Source organism: Boleophthalmus pectinirostris, unplaced genomic scaffold (assembly GCF_026225935.1).
Source record: "Boleophthalmus pectinirostris isolate CB_2022bp ecotype Guang Dong unplaced genomic scaffold, ASM2622593v1 HiC_scaffold_18, whole genome shotgun sequence".
NCBI lineage: Eukaryota > Metazoa > Chordata > Actinopteri > Gobiiformes > Gobiidae > Boleophthalmus > Boleophthalmus pectinirostris.
The window spans coordinates 20998786-21023762 of record NW_026571133.1 but is presented as its reverse complement, the minus strand read 5'-3'; the positions used below and the strand labels follow the sequence as shown (position 1 = coordinate 21023762).

The window sequence follows — 24977 nt, the reverse complement described above, 5'->3', positions numbered from 1 at the left end:
ATATATATATATATATATATATATTATTTTTTTTTTTTTTGGAGATATGCAAAATTTGAATATCAATATCTTATTTATCTTCTATAATTAAACTGTGACACAAGCATATAGTGCAGTCTCACAAAGTAATATTTAAGACCTTTTAATGGTTACATTTACTATCCATTCTAGCAATGTAATAATGAATTTTAATGCTATGATTATTGTGAGAATAAACATCACAGTTTAGTAGACTGCAAACAATATGGCCAAACTGCAGTTAAAATCCTTAATTTTCTTTCATTATTCTTCTTCTATAAACCAGCTTTATGAAATCAAACTTTCTAAATGCTTAAGTGAAATCAATGTGGAGAACATTTTTGGAGATCTGAAGATACTTACATTGGATTCTAAAATTGTCATGATAATATTTTTGTTGTTGTTACGATTATAATGTGACCTGAGTAATCAGTTTACTATAATAATCAATACCTGAATAATCTAGTGAATTTATGATTTGTGCTAGGTTTGAACCTAAACCAGAACAATTACAATCACATTTTAGCACATTCCTGATTAAATATCCTCTGATTATCATTACCAAAAAAATGCAAAAAAAGAGAAAAAAAAAAAGGATGTTTATTTTGTTAATCTGGCCACCCTCTACTTGAGAAATGTGTGTACTGCATGTTTCTAAAGTACTCACGGAGAAATCCTTACCCCAAACAATAATGGTGCGTTTATAAGTTCCCACTGCATTCAATGTAATGCTAATCCAATTCAAGTTTAATGAGGAAACTGACAGTTCTCACCGCGAGGCGAAAGAGATAAGCGGTCTGTTGCACTCTGGGAAATCAATAGCACACTTGTTTATTTTGCCGTTTGAACTGTTTGTGTATTTAAAAAGCACACACACAACCACTGGGATACACTGCCAAGATAAGTGTACTTGGGAAAGGGGCTCTAACTCCTTTGTACATAGCGTGTATGTGTGAGTGTGCACATCACTCCAGAGGAAGATTACCACAAGTCTAACAGCAGTGTAATTAATTTACTTAGCGTTGATAGGAAAGGAGAGAAAGAGCAGATATGGTTACAATTGACTGTGTTTGTGTTTTTAGGAGGAACGGCGCAGGCAGGCGTGTGGGTGATAAGACTCATGAAGCTGGCTGTGGGATGATCTGGAGTCAGCTTTGCATTCTGGGAAAAATGGAGCGAAATTGACTTCATGCTGAGTTTTAGCACATTAGAAGACAACTAAAAAGAAAAAGACATTTGCCAATATAGTTATTTGGAGTTAAACTGTACATCTTCCACTTCGTGTCTCTGTCTTTCATATGCTCTACAGACTAAACTAATAAAGCTATGAGCGACCATCCCTCATTGTTACAGCTGCTCTAATGCGGAGTATATTAAAGGTCATTACCATTAAGTGGATAGATATGTTACGTATGGTCTTCGCTATATTTCACAATTCTCGCGGCAGGCAGAAGCTGCTTTATTAAGTTCGAGCATCGTTACCTCCGTAGTAAGGTCTTATAAACCCGTATTTCACAGCTTTTTACTGGGGCAAAGATTGGTTTTTATAAAGCTGACTCCCATGGCTGAGTGAATATGACTATACTTTAACAGTGGACACTGTAACAGCATTTGGCTTGAAGTCTTCGAGCACATTTGAGTAAAGATGAAAAAGATATTTTCAAACTATAATAATGTCTATCTGTCCAGGAGAAGAATAAATAAGAACAAAAAAATCTGAGTCATTACAGCCGTCGACAAAACATCGCTGCATTTTACTTTTTAAACTTTTAAACTCATTTTGGTGAATGGTATTTAAGGGAAATTGCTTCAATGAAAAACAGAGCACAAAACCAGTGGTATTATTGTTTAAATGTTGTAAAATGAATTATTAAAATAATAAAAATTTCAACAGAGGGTTGTCTTATGTATTGTGATTAATATTCTAATCTGTTGAGTGAGGAAAGCAGATACTACTTCACTCGTTACACTGGAACTGAAGCCACAGGGCTGAAATTTGGGTTCATTTACTTTTTTTTGTAATCTTTGCTCTTTTTTTTCTCTTTACATAAGTAACATTTTAATTTGCAAACTAATGTTAAGTTAGCATATCTGTATAAGCAGAATGGATAATGTTATCATGTAAAAGTGACCTGGGGACACAAATAAGAGACTACACTAAATGTATTTGTGTGTAAGCCCATATACATTAAACCATGATACGCATGTGTACATACAGCCTGTTTATATTAAATGAGCTGCCACTGGGAATCCAGGCAGGGTTCACTATAAGGGCAAACGATTCAACTGGCTCTGACCCTCTTCTCAAGCACTTTAATAATTCATAATATATAAAAAATATATCTCAGCATTTCCCCCATACAGTCATGCTTTTTTAGTCTCATTCAATTCCTTGGCCTGGTCCCTAGGTGCCTTTGCTCATGCAGCAATCAAACATACATACAGATACTGTAGCCATCTATTACCAAGCCAATTCAGAAATACTATGGAGATAGGTGTGTTTGGAAGGTACTTACCATTCGACTTCTCACTGTCTGCAGGTTTCATTTGAATAGGGTGGTGCATCTGAAAGAGAAGAAGAGAAAGCAGAAAATGAACATATGCAAGATGGATAACTCAAATACTGTCCACAATGAACTATGAAATTAAGTCTTATCAGTTGCAATATACCTTGCAATGTGGACACAATAATATTAAGAAGATAAGACCAATACAGTTTTAAATTTTCATTACGTTCAGGCATTTTATTGAGGTGAAAATGTTGGAGTAATAAATGCATAAAATTCTCATCAACATAGTAAATAGCGCTGCAACAGAAAATATTTTTTGCAGTGGATTCCTCAAAATGTATTTGATCACAAATAATTATTAATCAAACAATTATTTTGACACTTATGATTATTTTTAGTAAGGGGCTAGATACGATTATTAGTATTGACTGTTGCAGCCCTAATGGCAAACATTTCCTATTTATTCCCATGATTTTGATGATTTCTTGGAGACCTTTTTAAAAAAAATAAGTTAATTACACTTGACAACTAGGAAGTGCACGTCACCTGTGTATGTCTCAAACTTTCTCCCCTGTCCCCATTAAATCTTTTGCTCTCTTTTTCCTTTATGGGAGATTATGTGGCTGTTTGATCTGCACATTGAATGACAGTGATTCTCCAAATCTAACCCAGTATCAATCACACTCCGAGTCAAATAGCAGGCGGCAGCATGTGTCCGTGTGAGTGTGGATGTGCCCCATCTTACCCATAATGCCCCTGGGCTCAGTCACGCTGTGACAGAAGGCTTTGATCTCCCAATTCTATCACACCTTTATCCCAACCCTCTCCCTCTTGCACTGGTTCTTATCATCCAGACTCCCTGAGACTGGTCCCAGACAGACACACACGCTCTGTCTGAGGTGCACTTCTGTGAGTGACCTGAAGGGGGCAGTACATGGTGGAGAGTAGATTCTCATTTTTGATTTCTTAAACTTTTCTGCTGAAAAAAGTTTTTTTTTTCTTCTTAATTTGTATAGTATTTTAATAAAGTTTTAAACCAGATACTGACAGTAGTTAATTGCCTATTGTTTTTCTCTGTTAACAGTAATCCTCTGCTCTACACACAATGATATCGCAAATAACATAACATTGAGTGCACATAAATTACAAGAAAACATCACATTTCACTCTACTAGATCACATCAGTGCCCAGACCTCCTCTTAATACATTTTAAAGGTTTCCTTTTTTAGGTTCTTGCTCTGATCATTTGCATGCTTTATGGTTTAACTCACTTTAATTATCATATGTAATTTTCTTTATGATTAAATATAAATGCCATAGAATCAAATATACAGAAAAGGTACTGGAATCAGGCATTATTCATGCACAAAACTGACGGTGAACAAAAAAAAACAAAAAACAGAAAATAATAAGAGGAGTAATCAAGGGTAGGCAAGGATAGGTAGCCTGTGGGCTTGTGTCTTGTTAGTGTCACCAACACAAGGACAGATGCTGGGGCATGGAGGTGTGTGTGAGGCTACAGCCACATCAAAAAACAAAGTCATGTCAAAGCAAAACCTGGAAGTCCCATCAAGTCACTTCTTGCTAATCCATTTCAAAGGCTGTCCTGCTAAAGCAAAGGCAAAATAAAACCTAAACAAAAGCCCTGACAGCATTTAGAGCATCGCTGCCACTCACTCTAGAAAAAAGCTGGTGAGTAGAGCACAAGCATCTCTCACTCACGCACGCACGCGCACACACACACACACACACACACACACACACACACACACACACACACACACACACACACACACACACACACACACACACACACACACACACACACACACACACAGCACAGCAGCTTCTTCCACAGGTACAAAACCCCAGTCTACTTTAGAGGCGTCTCACCTCAGGTCTGTCTGCCCCTCCACCCCGCAGGCTCCGGCTCTGTCGACATGTTTGATCTGAGTAAGCCCCTGCCGAGACCCACAAAGCAAGACTCTCCTTTTGCTATCCCACAATTCCACTGTGGCGTTTCTTTTTGCCTGGCAGGCCCACAGCCACATTCTGCCATTCATTATGCACTCAGCAGGACCCCGACAAAACTACTAAGTCCTCGCCGCGCTCAGCCTCGTAAAAAGCACAAAGAGTAAAAAACGTCAGAGCGCAGACCCATGTGTGCAGCAGGAGGATGCTGTGTTGGCATTTACCCCCACACATGTATCTGAACACAGCAACTAAATACACATGGGTGACAATTACTGAACAAAAAAAACAACAACCAAAAAACAAGGTTTTCTTAGGCCACAGGGCTGCAAGACTGTACTATCCTACAAGCCCCTGACCTGTCTGTGCCCAGTCTTCTTGAAGTACATGCAATATTTTTGGTTAAATTATGTTTTATAAGTGTTGCTACATATTTGTTCTTACTTGTCTGTGATGGTGAATTAAATCTGTCACAAGTCTGATCACGTTTCTCTTCAGTCTTTATTTCACAGTGACATCTGTTTTATGAACATATTGAGTTTATGCACTATATTCCCTGATGTCTTCATAAATAAATGTTATTAGAATCTCTTTTTTGTCCATTAAGTTGTTATACTATCACACAAGTATTTATAACTGACTTACATAAATATGTTTTAGTGTGCTGAATGATACACTGATAAACTATAGGCCGGCAAAAGCAAAACCTACTTTGTAATTGCTATGATTCAATCCAAGCTGTATGCCAAAATCATCACCTCTGTGATAAATGTATAATAATTGAAAATGTTATGTTTGTCAAATGTATAAATATTGTAAATATGACAGGACATTTAAAAATGGTATACAAAGAATTGCAGGACCACATTTTGTCATTGTTTAATTGCCATTGTCCTTGTCCACTTAATTTTCCTGTCTGTCCCTATAAGTAATTTCGGCTCTGCTTGTGCTCCTCCAAGAAATATTAATTTTCCGATCCCAGTAATTGAAGAGGTCCTTATGAGCCACAGGGAGCTACTTGATAAAAAAGCATCAACAAATTATTGGGCAAATATGGAAAATAAAGTGTTCTTTAGCAGGCTGCTATACAATTACAAAAACAAAATGTAAATGATGGATGCCTGATGATTATTTTCTAAGTTGGATGCGACCTGAAGTAGGCTTATTATGTGCTTGTTATCCAAACACTTGAAAATAAAGTGTGACAATTTGTTTTTAATCATATTTGGAGTACATGAATCGCCATATTACAAACTGCGCAGACTGAAAAAAGTCCTGCTCCTCTGTAAAATACATGATAAATGCACACCTCTGAAAAAAAACAATTAACTTTTCATTTACATATTAAAGCTGCATGCCAGGAAAAAAAAGTCTAGTTGCCGCTGTGTCTTTATCTATCCATTATTGTCTGAAGCTTTAAAAGGAGCCTAGGTGAGGAGCAGTTTTGAGGTTATCCTAATTTATCTGCATTTCTTCTAGCAATACTTAGACAAGTTATTCACACATGTATTTCATTGCCCAGCAGGTAAACAGGCTCTAATTATTTATCATTTCATCCACCCTTTATTCCTTGGCATTATTGTTGACAGTGTGCCTCAGATAGACAAATAGAAACCTCAGAAAGAGGCACTTAAGTGCAACACGTATTCTCAAGTATAGATGCAATGTCTCTGTATTACACCAATAACTAGTTTAACTTCTTTAAAGTAAGAAAACTAGTGAGTCAGTATTCACCAAATATTTTACCAACTGACCAAATATTAAAGTATTTTTATTTCTAGAAATACAGAATCAAGAGTGAAAGTGTGTTTTTCAGCAACTGTAAGCACTATGTCAGACCATTGAGAGGTACAGCAGACAGTTAGTCCCCTCTGTGTCGCTGAGCAAACCAAAGCTCACAAAACGTCACCCAGTGGCCCCTTTTCCTCTCCTCCTCATATCCTCCAGCTCATATAAAGAAAGCCAGCCTGGCGACCCGGCTGGTATTCAGGCACTCTATGTGCTAAGGCTCCACTCCTCACCTACTGCCCATTAAACACTCCCTCCTGGTACACACAGCTCAGGAAATCCTACACGTCCCAAATGTTAACGGCTGCTCCTGGGTTAACATTATACCCCAGCAGCTCCCCTCACATGCCGAGGTCTGCTGGGACTGCCCCGCTGCTCAAAAGGTCAAAGGTCCACTTGTCCCAGAGCCAGAGAACTCAGCTAATTCAATGGAGAAGAGTCTGTATTGTGATGCTATAATCCCTCAGAAATACTTGAATACTTTTATTTTGCTGCCTATATTTTAAGCATAGCTTTGCAATTGTTATTATAATTATGTTGTAGAAACATAATCATAAAATTAACATTACCATGATAAATATCATACCGGCTTATTGTTCAATAAATGACAGCTGGAACTATGGAACCTTTATTGTTATTGTGTCAGTTTCCTAAAATAGTAAGGTAAGGTTACTTTATTGATCCCTCGTGAGGGAAATTCATTCTCTGCTTTTCACCCATACTTCAACCAGTGCCACTGGGGCAACCTGTCAGAAGCAGTGAGCTGCTGCTGTACAGCACTCAGGGACCCATCTCCATGATCTTGAGCTTGACTTGGTCAGGACCACCTCAGCAGGAGGATTTTTACCTATGGTGCATATTTTGGATTGATAAGCAAAACCCATCCAGACTCACAGAAAGGTCCGGGCGACATGGGAATCACACCCAGAACATTCTTGCTGTAACGTGTGAGTGCTACACATTCAGCTACCTTTAAATATAATAGCAATATTTTTCTGATGCAATATATCATGCTTAACACTTTATTTTATTGTGACAGGTCTATACACCATTGTCTTTCCAAAATCTCAGCCAGAGTGATGCAGAATTGTGTGAATGTGTGTGTGTATTTGTGTGTTGTCTTTGGCAGCAGTTGGCATCTTGAAGGAGCCAAAGACACATGAGCAGGGCCTGTGCCAAAAAACAGGGGAGTGTGGACGCTGTCTGCTGTCTCGTGTCTGGACTCCTCCTTCCTGTCTCGAGGTGTGACGGTGAGCTACTGGGTCAAAGTCAGACAGATGGCCTCACAGTCGAAATTCAATATTAGTGAACAAAGCACACACAAATACACACAAAGCACATGCAAAGACACACAAACTGATGAACAAGCTCCAGACTGTAGTTATAGCCTGTTTTGTTAATAATTGCACTAAGATACCACAGTGTCACACAATAATATACCAATTAAAGCAAGAGATCTGACCTGGACCTTTTCATTTAGACAAATAAACAAGAATATGGGCACAATTAGAAATGTTTTTTAACCTTTACTGACCCACTGTTCACACTGAGCAGACAAACATTGTTAAAAAGACAAAGCCTATTTTGAAGCGTGCTGTTGTGATAGTTTCCCAAGAGAAAGTTTGGTCAAATGGACACCAAACACAAGGAAATGTTTCCCTTTGATGGCAATGCACACAAATACACTTCAAATAACAAAGTGGCTGGTGTATGCTTTTATCATAGTTTGTCACATTTGATAACATTCTTTACAAAACCTCAAAAAGCAATGCTCACATGTATAGCCTATTTGTCATCTTTATCATACATTACATTCACCTGGCATACATACCTATACTATGGTTTAGAGTTTTCGAAGTCTATTCTTCCAGACAAGAGTTCAAGTGTAATTCCCCCGGTGCACCATCTACACTTGTGACAATTAAATTAAGTCTGCACACACACTTGACACATGGCAAACAGCCCTACTTCCCCTGCTTCCTCACATCACTTTCAACAAACACCTTGATACAAATGAAGTTTGACTTAGACTCTCTCTCTTTTCTTTGGGCAAACAAATGACTATAAATCAAATTGTCCTTTACAATATCCCTTGTCTTAGTGCTGCTTAGTGCACAGTTAGCCTACATTATCCCCACTTCATTTAGCTTGGTAAACAATTAACCCAGCGTGCGGGTGTGAGCGGAATGATTGAGGGATTTGGCATTAGGTATGCTGCATCTTGTCTCCACGCTAACTGCGCTAAGTGTTTAACATAGTTAGCTTTCCTGCTTTTCTTTTCCCCTCCCGTGCTGTGGAATCAATATTCTTAAGCGTCGCCACCAACTCGGAGAGAAAAAGGGGTTAGGGGAGTTAATTCGAAACGTGTGATTAATATTTCTTCAGTTAAATAACAACACACACATAGAATCCAAGCATTGATGATGTTTGCTATCCTTTGCTAGTGTTTGCGATAGCATTTAGGTTTTACTACAGCAATTACAGCCTTTAATTGAATTGATTTCGATAATGAACCACTGTAATGGGACTGCTGTGGGAATCCATTTGTGTGTACTTATGTGTGTGTGCTGTGTGCAAAGAAGAAACCACTGGACTTACACCTATCAGATGAACCATTATGGTCAATAGCGGAAGAACAGTAAGCCAGTGATTAGTATACTGTAGTCAAAGTTAAAGAAATATATGCAAGAGTAGGAAATGAATGGTGAAAGATGATGAGGCCCAGTTCTGCAGTTCAGCCTTAATTCTGGGGTACTGGATTTACAAATCATAAACAGAGGAAGTAGGTAATTCAAATTTCCATTTTACAAAATGTTTTATTGACTGAGTGGTTTAAAAAGTTTCCAAAATAAAATTGTAGTTTTGTCTCGGCGTTTACTTATCACTTAGCTGATTAACTCAAGCAAACTTTTAATATTATGATTTACAGTAAACAATTTATTTAAAAAAAAATGTACTTCTGGAACTAAGTGGTGGGCGGTCACTGTTGAGGTCCATGACATTTAGTGGCATGGTGTTGCATTTTGAACAGGTGGCCATAATGTTTTGGCTGGCTCCTCATATATACATGAAGACAAAGAGAATTTGAAGGTGCAATTTAAACCTTAACAACACTTGTGTGAGCTGCCTTGGTCTCCATTCAACCTTTTTATCTAGCACTTGTTCGGGGTCTAACCTTTCAGTGCGTTGCATAATATCCTCCAGGCTATAACACATGAATGTTTGATGACACACTGCTTGGTACATGATACATTTAATAAGCTACATTGCTATATTTCCACACTTGCAAGCTTACCACCACTACTACTACAATCATTACTTCCTGAATGGGTCTTCATCTATTTTCTGTAAGATTGAAGAGCAGCAAGGAAAGCTTTAGCAGTGGAGAGGTGATGTGTGTGACAGCTTGTAACTGAACAAACACATTAAACATAGACTGCAAACATTAGGTTCTTCAGTTATCTCATCACCCACTCTGTGTCAAATACATTCTTGTGTACAAGATTTAAGAATCAGTTTGCAGAAAAATGGGCTTTATGTCATAAAATGATTAAAATGGAAAAAGGATGCTATGGTACATGACTCCAAAGTGATAGATCTGTATACAGTGTGCTTTATAGATTGAATAATGGCTTGCGGGCAACACTTGACTCCATCACAACTATTTGCTCGCAGATTTTGACAGTGTTGAAATGCCCAATGAGATGCCGTTTTACCATGCAGAAGAATATCCTTTTTCACCCACTTTTGGCAAATCAGCACTGTCGGGTTACTCTAGAAGTCTTCCATACACACGTAATGTCAATAATATACTGCACATGCTCAGGATTTTCAGCTACTCCATTGATTTTTTTATTAGCTATTGATTGATTCCTTGAAAGAAAAAATTTGAAATGAAACAATTAGAAATGAATGATTAAATGATTAATATGTCTACAGCATGTATATGATCAGTGGAACATTTTTCTAATGCAGACCAATTAGTTGATCCCTTTATAATATTAAATATTACTTGTAATAAATAATATGAAGAAAAATTGGGGGGCACAATTTTGAAGAATTGTATTGCTTGTTTTAGATGTGAATTTACATTTAGTTTTAGTATCAAATTATGTGTAGTGAGGCATAAACAACAAGAAATTTCATAAAAGAAATATAGATTTCCAGCCAACAGACACCAGTATACTGGTCTAGTATAACATGAGTCAATTTAATTCTCAAATACTGGACATATGCACTCGCTCTGGTTTTGTATTACATTATTTTATATTGCCACTCGTAGTAATTTAAAGACATTGTAAAGAGGCCACTATCCAAAGCAGTAGCCTATGCCAGCTCTCATTTACAATTCTCTGCATAGTAATACTGACAGACTGACAAGGGCTTGAACATGAAAGTCAATGATTTCTCACATGGCTGAGAATGATAATAGACATTATCACTTACAGTCTGCAGCTTCATCCAGCTCTCTGTCCACCAACTTGACAATAAATGACAGATTAAATGAGCTACGTCTTTTGGGTTGTAATTCTGAGCATTTAAACCCTAACCTTACTCAAGATCGCGCTCACTTTGATGGGGGCTTTTGATGTGCCTTTGGTTTGCTGGAGAACAGTCAACCTTGTGCCTGTACGCTGCCAGCGGAGCATCACTAATTATCTCAGCAACAGAAAGGTAAGGGAGGTGGGGATCTGCGTTTGTGTGGTCTCAGTTCAACGGCAGGTTTTAATGAGCCCCGTGCTTCTTATCAAGCCCAGTACATGCCAAATGCTCTGATCCACCCACATGGAGGATAGAGCTACCCGTGTGGACCAGCCCACCACCCCGCTCCTCAGGTATCCAAGTCCCCTCTGCTGCCACCAACCCAATACTCCCCTCTAACTGGCTGTCACAATGGGACAAGGGAGCATCAAAGGAGGTTTGATGCTTAGCTGTACAGACAGTGAGAGACGGACAGTTTGAACTCAATAAAAAAAGAACAAGAAAAAGTAAGATATGGGTGTAGGAGAGTGTAAGGTGAGCACAAACCTTCGTCAAGGCCAATCTATCCCTGGTTACTATATTTTCAAATACAGCAAACACAGTTCAGGGTCAGACACTATGTCCTTTCATTCATCACTTGCCTTCTTCAGAGTAGTAAGTAGCACGTTTTTGCACCCGATGCCCTCTGCATATGCAATTAGAATTGACACATCAGGTCATACATCGTAACAAAAGGAGCCTACACCTTATTATTATAGTGATGTGTCTTGTAAGAAGCCTACAAGACACATCACTACACCATCAACTGACGCTTCTGAGGAAAGCTAAAGAAAGTAGCTGAAACAAGTAAGGCAGTTACACACAATTTTCAAGAATTAAATAAAAAACCTTACAGACCTTTAAGTTCTGTTAGTTTAGTGACAAATCCTCTTCATCCCAGTTCTATATTTAACTGATTAGAAAAGATAAGAAATTCAACAGTCTTGAACCCAATCACTGAGCGCATCACTAGTTTGCTGTGGTGACCGAGGCCAGAAGAAAAGAAGACTTGAATAATTTTTTATTATTATTATTTTTTTTTAAATATCAACCAGCCATTCCACAAACCAGTGCAGTTGACAGTGACAAAATGTCACTAAAATAAAGGTACTCTAGACAGGAAACATATGTATTAAGCTCCCTCTCTTTTCCTTTTTATCCTCTTTCTTTTCTTCTGAACCATGGCTTCAGATGGAGCAGTGGCCTCCGGGTGCACTCATTGAGCAGAGGTGGTGGGGGGTAGCCGACTCTGGGCATTTAGACATCTGTCAGCCACTAATGAAAGAGTTTAATTTAGTGGAAAATCTCAAACAACCTTGTCTGACAGGCACGCTGACAGGCTTTAACTCGCTGTTGTTGTAAACACACATCTCTGGATATGCATGGAGTGGATCAGGAGGAGTGGAGAGAGGTGAAAGTGAAAATAATGTAATGTAATAAAGTCAGTGGTGGGACATGCTCAGAGCACAAGTTTGGCAGGGGGCGCACATCAGCCCCAGCAGCGGGGGTTGGCTCTTATGACTTTAAGGCGCTCCAGGGGTACCAAGCATGTTTGCAACAATAGATAGGCTGCAGTGCTGTGTGTATGTGAGAGAGAAAAGAGGAAAATGCACTATTTAGACTCACTGCTGCTATTAGAGTGTTGACGAGATGAACTCCAGGCAAACATGCTGACAGACACAGACTCTGTCTCCACCCCCTAGGAGCTTCATTAGCAGGTCATTAGGAACAAGTTTGGCAAACTGTTGTTATTCGACATGAGTAGTTATGCAAAATCAAGAATATTGGTAAAAGCATGGCATAGCATGTGTTGTATGCAAATTAGTGTCACGCTTCAGTGTTGTTACTTCAGTACAGCTCTGAGCTTAAAAATTAGGCATGGTCATAATTATTCTTCTAAAACATGTTTTATCTGCCATAAGAGTAGAGAAAAATATTCTGAAATGTACAGGAATCCATTTGGCCACCTGAACATCATTGGTGACCTTAGTGCTCAATCAGTTTGCTTTTAACATAGATGCTTGTTGACAACACTTTGTGCCCACATGTTCTAAACCCACTGACAGATGCTATGGAAAATAGACTCAGAGATAAAAATGTGACTGATCAATACATAGTGTAGAGTAAATGGAATATATAATAAAAAGTATAGGATTGAATCTATATGACAACTATCCACTGTAACTCAGATCACTTTTCTGAGACAGGAAGACAGTGTGTCGTTAACACTTCCAGACTGACTCAAACATTCCACTGAATCTTGGTCCTATATAAAACATACTCTTCTATTTACTATAGTGTTACATAGCTCGAAGCTGTACAACTTCAATAGCAGAGATATGTATGAAAAGGTTGCCATAACACTTGTATCAAAAGACAGCTATTAGAGATTTCTTATAATGCTGCATTTCCATTATTGCTTCTGGGTTTTTAGTGTTGTGTAATCGCAAGTGCTGTACTCAAGAGCCTTGTAAAACAACTTGTTCAAAGCCAGATATAAGGTCAAACTCTGTGTTCTTGTGTGTTTTGAATCAATACTTCAGTATCTAATTTCTGAAGCAAGAAATATTTTCTGAAGTGTGTGATAAAAAATACTATAAAATTAATGTGAAATATGTGTTAAAATTACTTTATTATTACTTATAATGTAGTTGTATATTTATACTTATAATTTAGTTGTATATTAGTTGTGTATCTTGTATATTTTATTTAATTTAAAAAAATGTTATATATTTTTCATATCTACCAAATGGAAACTTATGTATGAAAATAGTACAAGTATTAGCACTGTACATTATCAGATGATAAACAAACTAATCAACAGACATGACACGTTTGCATTATTGTAACAAAGGATATGTCAACTGCCATGATGATTCAACTAGACAACATTCTCGTCTTTGCCAGTAATTCTCTCTGGTATGGTTCCCTTGCCTGTCAGTGCTCATAATTATAAACTCGTAGCCAGAGTCCATCACATTACCACATATACTGCCAAATCTCCAGGTGGCCGTTACAAACAAATGACAAATGATTCATTAAAGTGCAATGCGTTATGAGAAAATTATGAACTTAAACTGAAGAACGCATGCTTGACTCAGAAGTGAAATCATTCCACTGTCCTAACACTACATAGCTGCCAACTTGTTCTGCCAATACTGGTGCCCTTTTTGTCAATTTGGCCCCCATCCAGTTTTCACTCTGATTGCATCTTTCCCTTGTTAGGGCCTGGGTTGGACGTAGAGATAGAGTGAGGGGAGGGAAGAGTGCCAATACAAACATTGTTCTACAGCTTTTACAAGCCGTGAGAGCAGAGAAGTTAATAAGCAGGTATTGGTTTTTAACTGCGGCCCGTTTATTGCTTTGCCCTGCAGCACAGTGAAGAGCTCCACTCCACCTCTTCCCTGTCCATCTGCACAGCACCTCCACTGACCTTGGACTGCGTTTCCTTCTCTCCCCATCTGCCAGCTTACTCATTTTCTCTTGACTCTTTCAGCAATTCATTAAGAATCCTCATTGCAAGGCTTCTTTGTATGTGTACTGTCTACATGTTTTTTATGTCAGCAGAATATCAAAACCACAATTTAAAAATACAGCATATGCACTAAATGTTAAATGTATAGTCTTTTGTCAACTGGTTTAACAAAATGTGGGATGTACAAATCATTTTTGTGCGTAGTAAATTACTAGTGTGTATTTGTTGGGTCAGCTAAGAAAGAAGTGTTTTGACTGTGTGATCTGATTCAGACAGAGACATAAAAGGTGGAACAAGAGGCAGAAAGACAGAGATGTAAAAGATGAAGTCAGTGTAGCAGAGGAGGGGCTTAGTCATAGTGTTAAAAGAAGATTGACTGTTCCTGAAACATGTTCTCCCATGAGGGCTCTTTCACACCTTCAACACCAGATAAATGACTAACTCTCATGGTTCACAAAAACACAACAAACTTAACACACTTAGTCCAGAAACGATTAACATGGAGGCTCTACAAAACAACAAGCTTGAATAGGAAGCAGGAGCCCAGGCGCAAATCGTGAATATAGCTCTTATGGGGTTTGCAGTATCCGCCCCATCCTGCCCAGGGGGCCTATCCTCTGATCCAACTGACAGAAGCAAGTGGGCACACACGCTCACATGATGAGTTTCCAGTTAGCTGGTGCAGCCAAGGAGAGAGGTAGGGAAACAGCCAATAGCCCGAGCAGAAGGGATCCGGGGGCCACTAAATATCCACCACGGGCTAAAGGAGCACGATTGAGAGAGTCTCCAGCCCACTGCCTTCGTCATTCTCCTGCAGTGCTCCAGGACAGAACAATCACAGAGCATACAACATGAGGACAACAATGTCACAGCATGTGCACACAGCCTTATTGTCAGAGTCAAAGCCAGATGTGCACAAGCATGTATTGTACATACACATTTCTTGTCCAGAAGCATGCAGCATCCAGCAGATGTAGATGTTATGCAATGCGTTTATAAAATGCCTAAACAAGTCTGTATTTGGATCCTAAGCAGCTTATAATTACATTTTACATTAGAAATGTGTTGTTGCTTGTCGGTTCCAAGAGTGGATTTCTTAGTTTTTAAATCTCTTCCTCCTAAATTGTTATCTTGTGCTGTTGTAACTTCAGACAAAAAGTTATTTAATACCTGTATCTTAGATGCATGTTTTATGGGTGTGATCTAATCTACTTTTATATTAAGGTTGTGGCAGAGCCCACCTGCTCTCTCACTGGACACAGGGACATTTGAGAACTTCTGTAAATGTTTTAATAACTGATGATTTAATCTTACTGTGTGTGGGTGTGATAATGCAAATGGCTTCTCTGCCCCTCTTCTCTCCCATACCCTTGAGAGCTCTAGCACATCCATGCAAACATTGTAAATAAGAATTTGTTTTTAATGTTTTGTTTGGTAAAACAAAGGTAAATTAAAGTAAGTAAAATAAAACTTGACACTAGTATAAGAGAAATGAGGACACTCACCCCTGTTAAGGTCTTTATGTTATGCAGTGCATTCTGGGCTTCAAGGGCAGCTTTCCTTGTGTAAAACGTGACAAAACAGCAGCCTGGGGAGAGAGAGAGAAAGAGAAGGATGAGCACAAGCAGCAACAAAAGCACTTCCTCTATTCATCTGCCGGCATCACCTGTCGACACCAGCCGACATGGCGAGAATGTTAAGGAGAAAACACAGAGCAGAAGAAGGCAGCACTTTGGAATATGTTTTGACGCTGATGACTTGAGCCTCTGAGACATGAGCAAGAAGGATGTGTTATTGTGCCCACAGACTCACACAAACAGAACCAGCACACACCTTGGAAAACATGGATATGTGTCCAGTGAGTTTGTGAGCCATGCAACATCATTTTATATTCCTCAGATTCCTATATTGACATGATAATGTAAACATGTAACATCTAACAATAGCAACTGATTCACAATAGCTTAACTATATATATATATTTACTGTATATTTTGGTTAACCATGACCACAAGGCTAGATTCCAGTGTGTACTTTCAATATAAGATTGGCATGAAGGGCTTGGGCATCAATTTTCATCAGCTTTATCGGGGGCAGGCTGCAATTATCTAAGTTAGCTATCCTCATTCTTTGTCTGCTCAATCCACAAAAATAATCAAAATAGTCTCAAAATTATACAGAAGCTATTTTAGTTATCAGCATTTTTAAACTTTTAAGAATTGCAGGTGAAGTACAAAATACTGTAACTTGTGCATTTTGCTTGCCCATAAAGATAAACACAAGGACCCCACAGGACTTTCAGAATCAAAAGGTGAAAAATATGGGCAAATGTTTGGACTTAATTGTGGTTAATCCCCAAAGAACAAAGCAGAAACAGTTTGGGAGCGTGGTAGTTTTTTGCTGACTCAGTATGATAAAAACGCTCAGTCAGGTTAAAACTGAGAGGGAGCACATTAGGGCCAGACAGAGAGGTGTGAGGCTTTCATCTCCTTCTATAAACAAGCACTGCTATTAGGGCTATGTGCAACACAGCTCTCTGTAGACTGGGCCACTTTATGACTACTTTGACTTTATAGGTTTACACAGCACAGGCATTTACACAGGCTGACATAAAATCAAATAATTAGTTGTAAGGCAAAGATAATTAGACATACAACCTATCTGTCAGTTTTTTTTTTTTTTATTTACATTGAAAACCATTATTTAATCCACACCTTTGAACTGTATGGTAAAGATGGAGTATGAGTCCTTGTTCCTGTATGATACACAATAGACTAACTAACAAGTCGGCATGTGCATACTGTCTAACCACACATTTTCCATTGTTCACAGCTGCTTTGTTGACATCCCCATTGCGCTGCTAAGTGTTAATGGGTGAGACAGTTGAGGGGGTGTTGGACGTATCACAGGCCTCCGTTCTGGTGACACTTGCCCTGCGGTGCATCTGAGTGAAACCCAGCAGTGAGCATCTGGAGCAGGTTTATCCTCCTGATCCCCGGGTCCCTTTGATGAGTCTGGGAGCGTAATGGAGCTGAAATCCTGCGACCTCCTCCGGGTCTCAGATCTGTTTGGATAGTTGGCCCTTAGCCTAGTGCTAGCATCCGGATTTCTGTGCTTGTGTATTGGCTGCAAATTAAATTCTCCTTCTTCCTCCTGCTCGGACTTCCACGATAGGCACTCCGGCTAACTACATCAGTTTGAAGTTGATAAAGACATAAATTCAATAATCAATAAAACAGGTCAGTTGTTTTCCTAGAGCACACCTTGGGGCTACTGGGATAATAGGCATTCATAGTCTATTTTGTTAAAAGGTCTACATAATAGATTTTCATGACCATGTTACGGGAATTACTTCTGACAACTCTCCAGTTGCTACACAGTCAGTGTATTTCTTATGAATATAGATATCCACAGTTAAATCCAAAAGGAACAGCCGTCAGTGCCTGCAGGATAAGCTATATCCTTTTCCAACAGAAAACCTAGCAGTGACCCAGCATTGTACATTGCAACAATATAATTCTATTTTACCTGTGTTCAAGTCTGAGACCCTTGAGTGCCATTAGCAATTCCAACTGTACTGTGAGCGATGAATAATGATTGCAGCTGGATTTTCCACTGTATACAATGGAGGGTTAGCTTTGGGTCTTAGCATTAGTGATTCTGATGGCATGTAATATGAAGGGGAGGGCTAGCTGTTAGCGCCACGTTAGCCAGTGTTTTGTGATTCCTACAGTGTAGTCAGAGCCTGGGAGCTATGCAGCGTGTGGTGGAGGGTCCCAGGTGGTGTGCTGTCAAACCAGGATCAAAGAGCAGAGGAGTGGACCACATAGCCACACACACACACAGTTTTACGCACACACTATCCCGAGATCCTGCTTCTCCTGTTTAAGAGTCAGCATGCTCGCAACATGGAAACAGAAAGCTCCAAGACTTGACATGCTTATTTCTTCTCATTTTAGAGATACTGCTGGATTTTCTTCTGGGTGCATCTCATTTAAATTAGTCTTGAGCAAGCTTGTTTTTGCACAATCAATGTTCTTGTCAGTTTGAGTTTTCTGTTCCATATACATTTTGTGTCAGCTGGCCAGATGATGATCCCACAGTCTCATTTAACCAGTTTGCCACCAGTGAACACAAAACTGAAGGATGAGAAGAATTTACATATACTGTCTTGATGACTTCCTTTTGAGACAAAGGCAGTAAACTGAGTAAGCTGAACAAGAACTATACAAGAGACTTGACTATGCTTTGTCCTGGTAAGAGAGATATATGCATGGAAGCACTCTTTACCTCTGCTGTAGATCAGGGACATTTGAACAAACTATACACCTGATCAAATGAAGAGGGCTTTAATAAGCTCATGTTTGAAAGTCTGTCTGGAGAAAAGAAAGATATGAGAATGAATGGTCAAAAATGGCTACCAAGAACAAGTATAAATAGTTTTGGCAGCTGGCGATGCACTCTGAGTGAGAGAAGACCCTTGCTCCTCACCTCTGTCAACCAATCAACCCCCATCCGATGACGGGTCGACCCAACCCTGCAGCTCAACACAGGAGGACAGAGAGGAGTGAAGAGGTGAGGAGGCATGCAGGAAGCGGAGGAACACAGGTATCACTGTTGCATAATTCTATTTAGTTTATTTCATTGCCATGGCTGAGCATATGCTGAATAAAACATAAATATTGGCTGTTTACCTTGGGGTACTCATCTATTGTTTTTTGAAGTACCAACAAACACTCATAATGTATGGCTAACTATCATTCACACATTGAAATTCCCCTGATGGAAAACGCCAAACCCTGTGCCTAAGCCTATGCCTAAACCTATGCCTAAAATATTAATTGATTGTGCTGACAGTTACCCTTACTAATGGTTATGGACGTTTGACATCCAGCATTTAGCTTGTTAACCATTCCAGTCATAGTAACATGACTTGATGCAGACATGTTTTATCACACAAAAATCTATCAAATGTCCAATGCACTTGTTCATCATGGAAACCACATATAAGAAGGGAGCAGCAACCTAAATAAAAGTGTTGTTCCACTATCACCTGACAAACATTGCTTATTTATTGCATAGACAACGCCATGTGGGATAAAGAAGAATGGTTTTAGAGTTGCATGTATGTGACAGCTACATGGTGTATCCAGTAGGCAAAGCTATACCATTTTCAGGTTACTTCTGAGGGAATAACACCAATCAACACAAATCCTCTTCCTCTCAGTATCTCTGGAGACAACAAGCACTTTCCGGGAATCAAAGCCGATTTTCTGACTAACCCTGAAGTGCACACTCACGCCAGCACACACACTTCAGCAAAGGGTAAAATCCCTGCTCTGCGAATTCAACCAGGCAACAGTCTATGTTGCTGAGGCATGCAAAAGTATAAACAGTGAGGTAAAAAAAAAAAAGCCTAATTCGAATTCTGAGCTGAGAATCCTTCCCATTAAAATGCACCTGCAGCTGCTCCCTAATTGGGCTCGACTAAGTTGCTAAAAAAGCTTATATCTAGTTAAGGCCACATAATTGGCGTCTCTGCTTTAGGAAAGAATGAAATAAGTCGGTTGTCTGTCTAGAGTGGGCCCTGTCTCAGATGAATCCATTAGAGCAGATAATTGTCTCGGACAGTTAGGTATTTGCTCTGTTGTAACTGATGGGTAAGAGAATACAGTCAGTTTGTACTTTAAAGCAAAAGCAGAAGTATTTGGACAGTATGTGTTAGACAAAGGATAAGAGACTGTTTTCAGCAGTTTGAGATTAAATCTTTTGTTTCTGGTTTCTTGGCTTTTGAATGTTTTTCTATACGCTGTTTATATCATGATGTTTTGACCAGTGATCACCGTGACCAGCGATTTTTTAAATGTACTAATATTACTATTATTACTATTCTCGCTGCCTTTAAAGGTGCACTATGTAATTTTTGTACAAGAGGGTCTGTCAGAGAGTTTGTCATTATGTTCATCTGGAATGTTCTACAGTTATGGTGTTTAATTTTACTATCTCCACAGAGACAAGCAGGCCACATCACCAAGTTAAGTCAGATCTGTGGAAAAGTGGGCCTGCTCACAGTAAAAATGGGTCCGGTCAAGCGGTAACGGAGGGCAACGGGCAGATTATTATTCAGAAACTAGAGGGACTACTGAAATAAGTAAGGTATTAGAATGTAGGAAAGAGTTAGCACTCCAATAGGGTAAAGTTAAACCTACGATATTCTTTCAAGTTGTTGACAAAAAATAAAAAAACTCATGTCGGTAACGGAGGAAATGACATATGCAGCACTTTTTGGGCAATAAATACAAACAGCGATAACGGTTCTCACTTACATATCCTTAACAAACTGGTTTGAATATTTGCTTCATATAGTTTTCTACAATGTGGTACAAGATTAGGTTGAAAAACCTCTTACTTTTTGAGTAATGAGATTTTTTATTAAGAAAGGTCATGGTAACGGAGGGAAAAGTAACGGAGGGAAAATTGTGCAAGCAAGTAGAAGGTGCATGATTTTGCATAATTTATCAGCTTTTTTCTTCCGAAAACTTTAATATTACTTCAAAATGAAAGGAAACTATTTCTATAAAATATGTCAGTCCTTCCAAGCTAATTTTTATCATTTTAAATACATAAAAAAAAAATCATGTACCTTCATCAACAGTTCAAAGGTCGAATAACACAAGATATGATGAAATACATCCATTTATTTACATGATTTGCAGGTCTTTAAAATTTGGGAAATAATTTTTGTTCCATGTTTCATACATGGTCTGTTTAAAACATATGTAACTTTAGAACCAAAAATGGTACAGAAAAAAGGTAAACCGTTTCATAAACCAGAGTACATATGCTATCTGTTGAATACATTTTTATATCAGATGCATTAAGTTGAATTTTTGGCCTTGCTGTATACTTCTGCTTGACCAGCCCCAAATGCATGTTTTTACAGTAATAAAAACACCTGTAAATGATACATGCAAGATATATTAGTTTAGTGCTATGCTGTGGAATATCTCCAGAAAAGTTACCCAGTGCACCTTTAAGAGCTTCCTTTGGTGTTACTCAACTGTTATGCCTTTATAACACAGCAACTGATGAATACCTGATTTATCAAGGGTTTGTATAAATGAAGAGTATACTGCTGTTGTTTGTTCAGCATTAGATGAGATGGTATTTTCAAATTAAACTATTTTAGTATCACAGTGGATTGTTGAAGGAAAAATACAGAAAACATTTTTTACCCTATCAATGCACCACACACCTTGGCCCACTGAGATCTCTGTTCTTTGAGTGAGCGATGCCACATCTATTTACAACATTTGCAAGGCTAACTCCTGTTTATTTTCTGTTCTGTTCTCTCACATCTACTTGTTATTATTTTACACATGGAGGTGGCTATCCTTGAGGTGAAAAGCAATGTCAACCACAGAATACAACTAAAACACTATAGATATCTGTCCAGGTAGCCAATATAGTTTAAATAGATGTTATGAATTGTTTCTTGCTACCACAATGAACACAAACACAGCCCTAAAGGTTGTGTCATAGAAAAAGAGGACGTTTTGTGTTTACCCCTCTGGTAGTCTTTTTCTAATTCCTCCTTTATCATTCCCTCCATCTTCTCCTCATTCCACAGGAAAAAAAAATCTCAATTTCTCATCTTTTCCGGGCTTATCCAGTCATTTTGTTATCAACTCGGTATCACATTAAATCAACATTTGGGTGCCTTATTCTCCATGGAAGATGGTTTTACAATTTCATCACTAATTTCAATCAATTAATCACTCATCATACTAAAATGACCTACATGTTATTTCATGCATGGCTAATCAGCAATAGTGGTGACTTTCAAAAATACAAATATATAAACAATAAATAAATAAAACAGTAATAAACTTGGTGTCTTTTCATTGAGTTATTTGCCTATAATTTGTCTTTTTTTTTTACTTGCAACTGTAACAGTACAAGGGTAAACTCTGATTTTCTGTACCATGTACATTTCCAAGGATCAGAAAGATGTACAATAGCATCATAATTGTTCTTTAACTTTTTAGATCCCATTCTCAAGTTTATTTTTGAAGACAAGTCTGTTGCTTGCCAAACTTTTGCTGTCAATTTGTGTTACATTATGTTGCACAGTTCCTGTTTTCTTGATGTTGTTGTGTTTTGGACGAACAATTTTAGAAGTGGCAGCTAATGAGGATACAAACACTGGAAACAGTAAAGTCGAGCTGTAAACTCTAGTTGCCAAAGTTTGGTCCATCTTCTGCTCAGTGGGACTAACAAACTCATTTAAATCAAAACTGCCGAAGAAGATGTAAAGGTCAAGACCGGTTTGTGTGGTAGTGCCTTATTTGTCCCCAAATTGGCTGAGATCTTTTTTCAAAACCAGAAAAAGTATTCATTTTTGTAATATGAAACAAAAACTTCAGGAGGTCGTGGTATCTCTGACTCTACTCAGATGAACGGTACATAGTGCAAGCATTTATGGGCATTTTTTGTTGAGCTGGTGCAGATGAGGACAGGCTGTGTACTTAACTTGGAAAAACAACAGCAGTGCTTAAAGCTTGCACAAACCAAGGCCACTAAGAGCCCAATCAAATGCAACATTTCCCTTTAAAACACTCCACCTCACTCCGAGATAGAAAAACAAATCAGGCCGAGAGATCTCAATTAGTGAAAAGAGAGGAATGGAATAGTGCCTGCCTGGATTTTTCTGTGTTTTAAGTGGAATCAAGTGATACACTTACCTCATTAGTCCAAGGAAAAATAAATATTTGAATAGTACGCCAAAGAGTGGGGGCAAGCAAAGGACTTTAAGGAGAACTCTTTTCATGTTGCCATCCATCACAATAGATATAAAAGTAACTGTAGAAGTCATCTCAAAGTAAAATGCATTCAGCATTACGCAAGAGAATATTGTGGAGTTGTGATCACATAAACTCATGTGACTGAGAGAAGAGGCAGCTGGAGAGACTCAGACAGAAGCAGGCAGAGATGGAGTGTGTGGGAGAGGGAGGTGAAGGACAGCACACCTCAAAGTGGATTTCACATTCAAAACACAAATGACTCACTGTTGTTTATGTCTATCACCTCATTTGACACCACCATAGTTTTCAGGCAATAGGTATATTTAAACCATGGACTGTTCCAAGTTTTTTTTTTTTTTTTTTTATACATTTATAATATGATGGATGTCCTTCCTGTGGGCAATGTTAGGTGAAGTAACATAGCAACAGTATTTTTGTTAAGGTGATGTTTAAACCACTGGCTTTCTGGTTCATGTCATCAGAATTCTAATAAATCTAATATGGTATACAGACAACACAAATCTTCAAGGGTTTTGACATAATTGTAATACTTTACAAAACATATACTGGTAGTCATCTATAAAATCTATACAATTTCCAATGACTGATTGCATTTATTGCTGTTTATGTTTTTTATTTTTTTTTTTTTATTAGAGTAATTTAAAATCTTTTATGGCTGAAACACAAAACAACTAATTTATTATTAATATTATGGAGAAAGAAAGTACTTATTTTAGCCAGATCTTAAAGTTTTATAAGAGAACAGTCAATCCTTTACTTGTGATGGATATTTTGTGACAGTGTCAAACTTGACATCTCATTGGAGTTTCACTGGGATGCAAACACAGCATTTCCTCTTCCTTATGTCCTCTCTCTCTTCCCTCCCACTAGCACATCTCATCAGGCCTGTCATCAGCCCCCCCACTGCTTGATGCCTGTTTATATGGCAGCACTATTGTCTCCCTATTCATTGCTAGTGTCTGTATTATTTGCAGTGTTACATGACAAATTCATCAATAGAAAAAAAAAAAACAGCTTCAAAAATAAAAAGGAAAGCGAGAAAATAGCTGCGAATCATGTGAATTTGAACAACTGAGCCTTTATGTCTGACATGGCTTTGTCTTTAAATGGTGCATGAAATGTAACTGCAATTTAGCACATTATATCTTTGGTACAACCATTTATGTCAGCTTACATCACAAAACAAGTACTACAAGTCCATATTCCGAGTCTAACACATAATAGTTTTACAGCCTATTACCTTTGCTCTGTGGAGGGTTCTGGCTGCGGTCTCGGAGAATGTTGATCTGGTAAACTGCTCCATAAGGCTCAAATAGTTCTTTGAGCTCCTTCTCTGACCAGGAGCGCGGGATCTGACCAACAAACATCTTAATGGCATCCGGGTCAGGCTGGTCCGAATGCTCCAGTGCCCCGTTCATCTTCCCAGGAGTGCCATTACTGTAAAGAAAAACACACAAATAGAAACATGTGTAAGTAACCAAAACATACATTTTAGCAATACTCTGAGTTATGTAGTGCCCAAAATCCCAAATGCCAACACCTGTATGAAGGCTATCGGAGTTCTGTGATAGACTAGATCACAAAGTCCAGTCTTTGCTCCCAGTGATAGCCTGTTCATCCCTGTTCACCCATGTTCACCCCTGTTCCCTTGTACCACTTTGATAGATTCTACTGAGTACAGGCCAGGAATACTTTATTTTAAAAGAGCTGCAGGAGAGATACAATCATTCCATAAAATTTTCATAACGGCCTAAATTTCCAACAATTCTGTAAAGACCATGTACCTCTTAGCCCCTTCTCTGACTCTAATGTTGCACCATGAGAGAGAAACAGCTCTCTAGGATAGTACTAGTGATATGGTGCATTAC

The 24977-nt window shown here is 38.4% G+C and overlaps 1 protein-coding gene across 6 annotated transcripts in view; it reads right to left on the bottom strand.

Moving 5' to 3' along the window:
- celf2 (cugbp, Elav-like family member 2) overlaps positions 1-24977 on the bottom strand; it is a 140785-nt gene that overhangs the window by 33368 nt on the left and 82440 nt on the right. For all 6 annotated transcript variants that reach the window (XM_055153629.1, XM_055153628.1, XM_055153631.1 and 3 more), the window contains exons 3-5: positions 24350-24546; positions 15790-15872; positions 2535-2583 (exon numbers count right to left, since the gene is read on the bottom strand). In XM_055153629.1, the coding sequence (XP_055009604.1) occupies positions 2535-2583; positions 15790-15872; positions 24350-24546 (329 nt within the window). The remainder of the gene's footprint in view (positions 1-2534; positions 2584-15789; positions 15873-24349; positions 24547-24977) is intronic.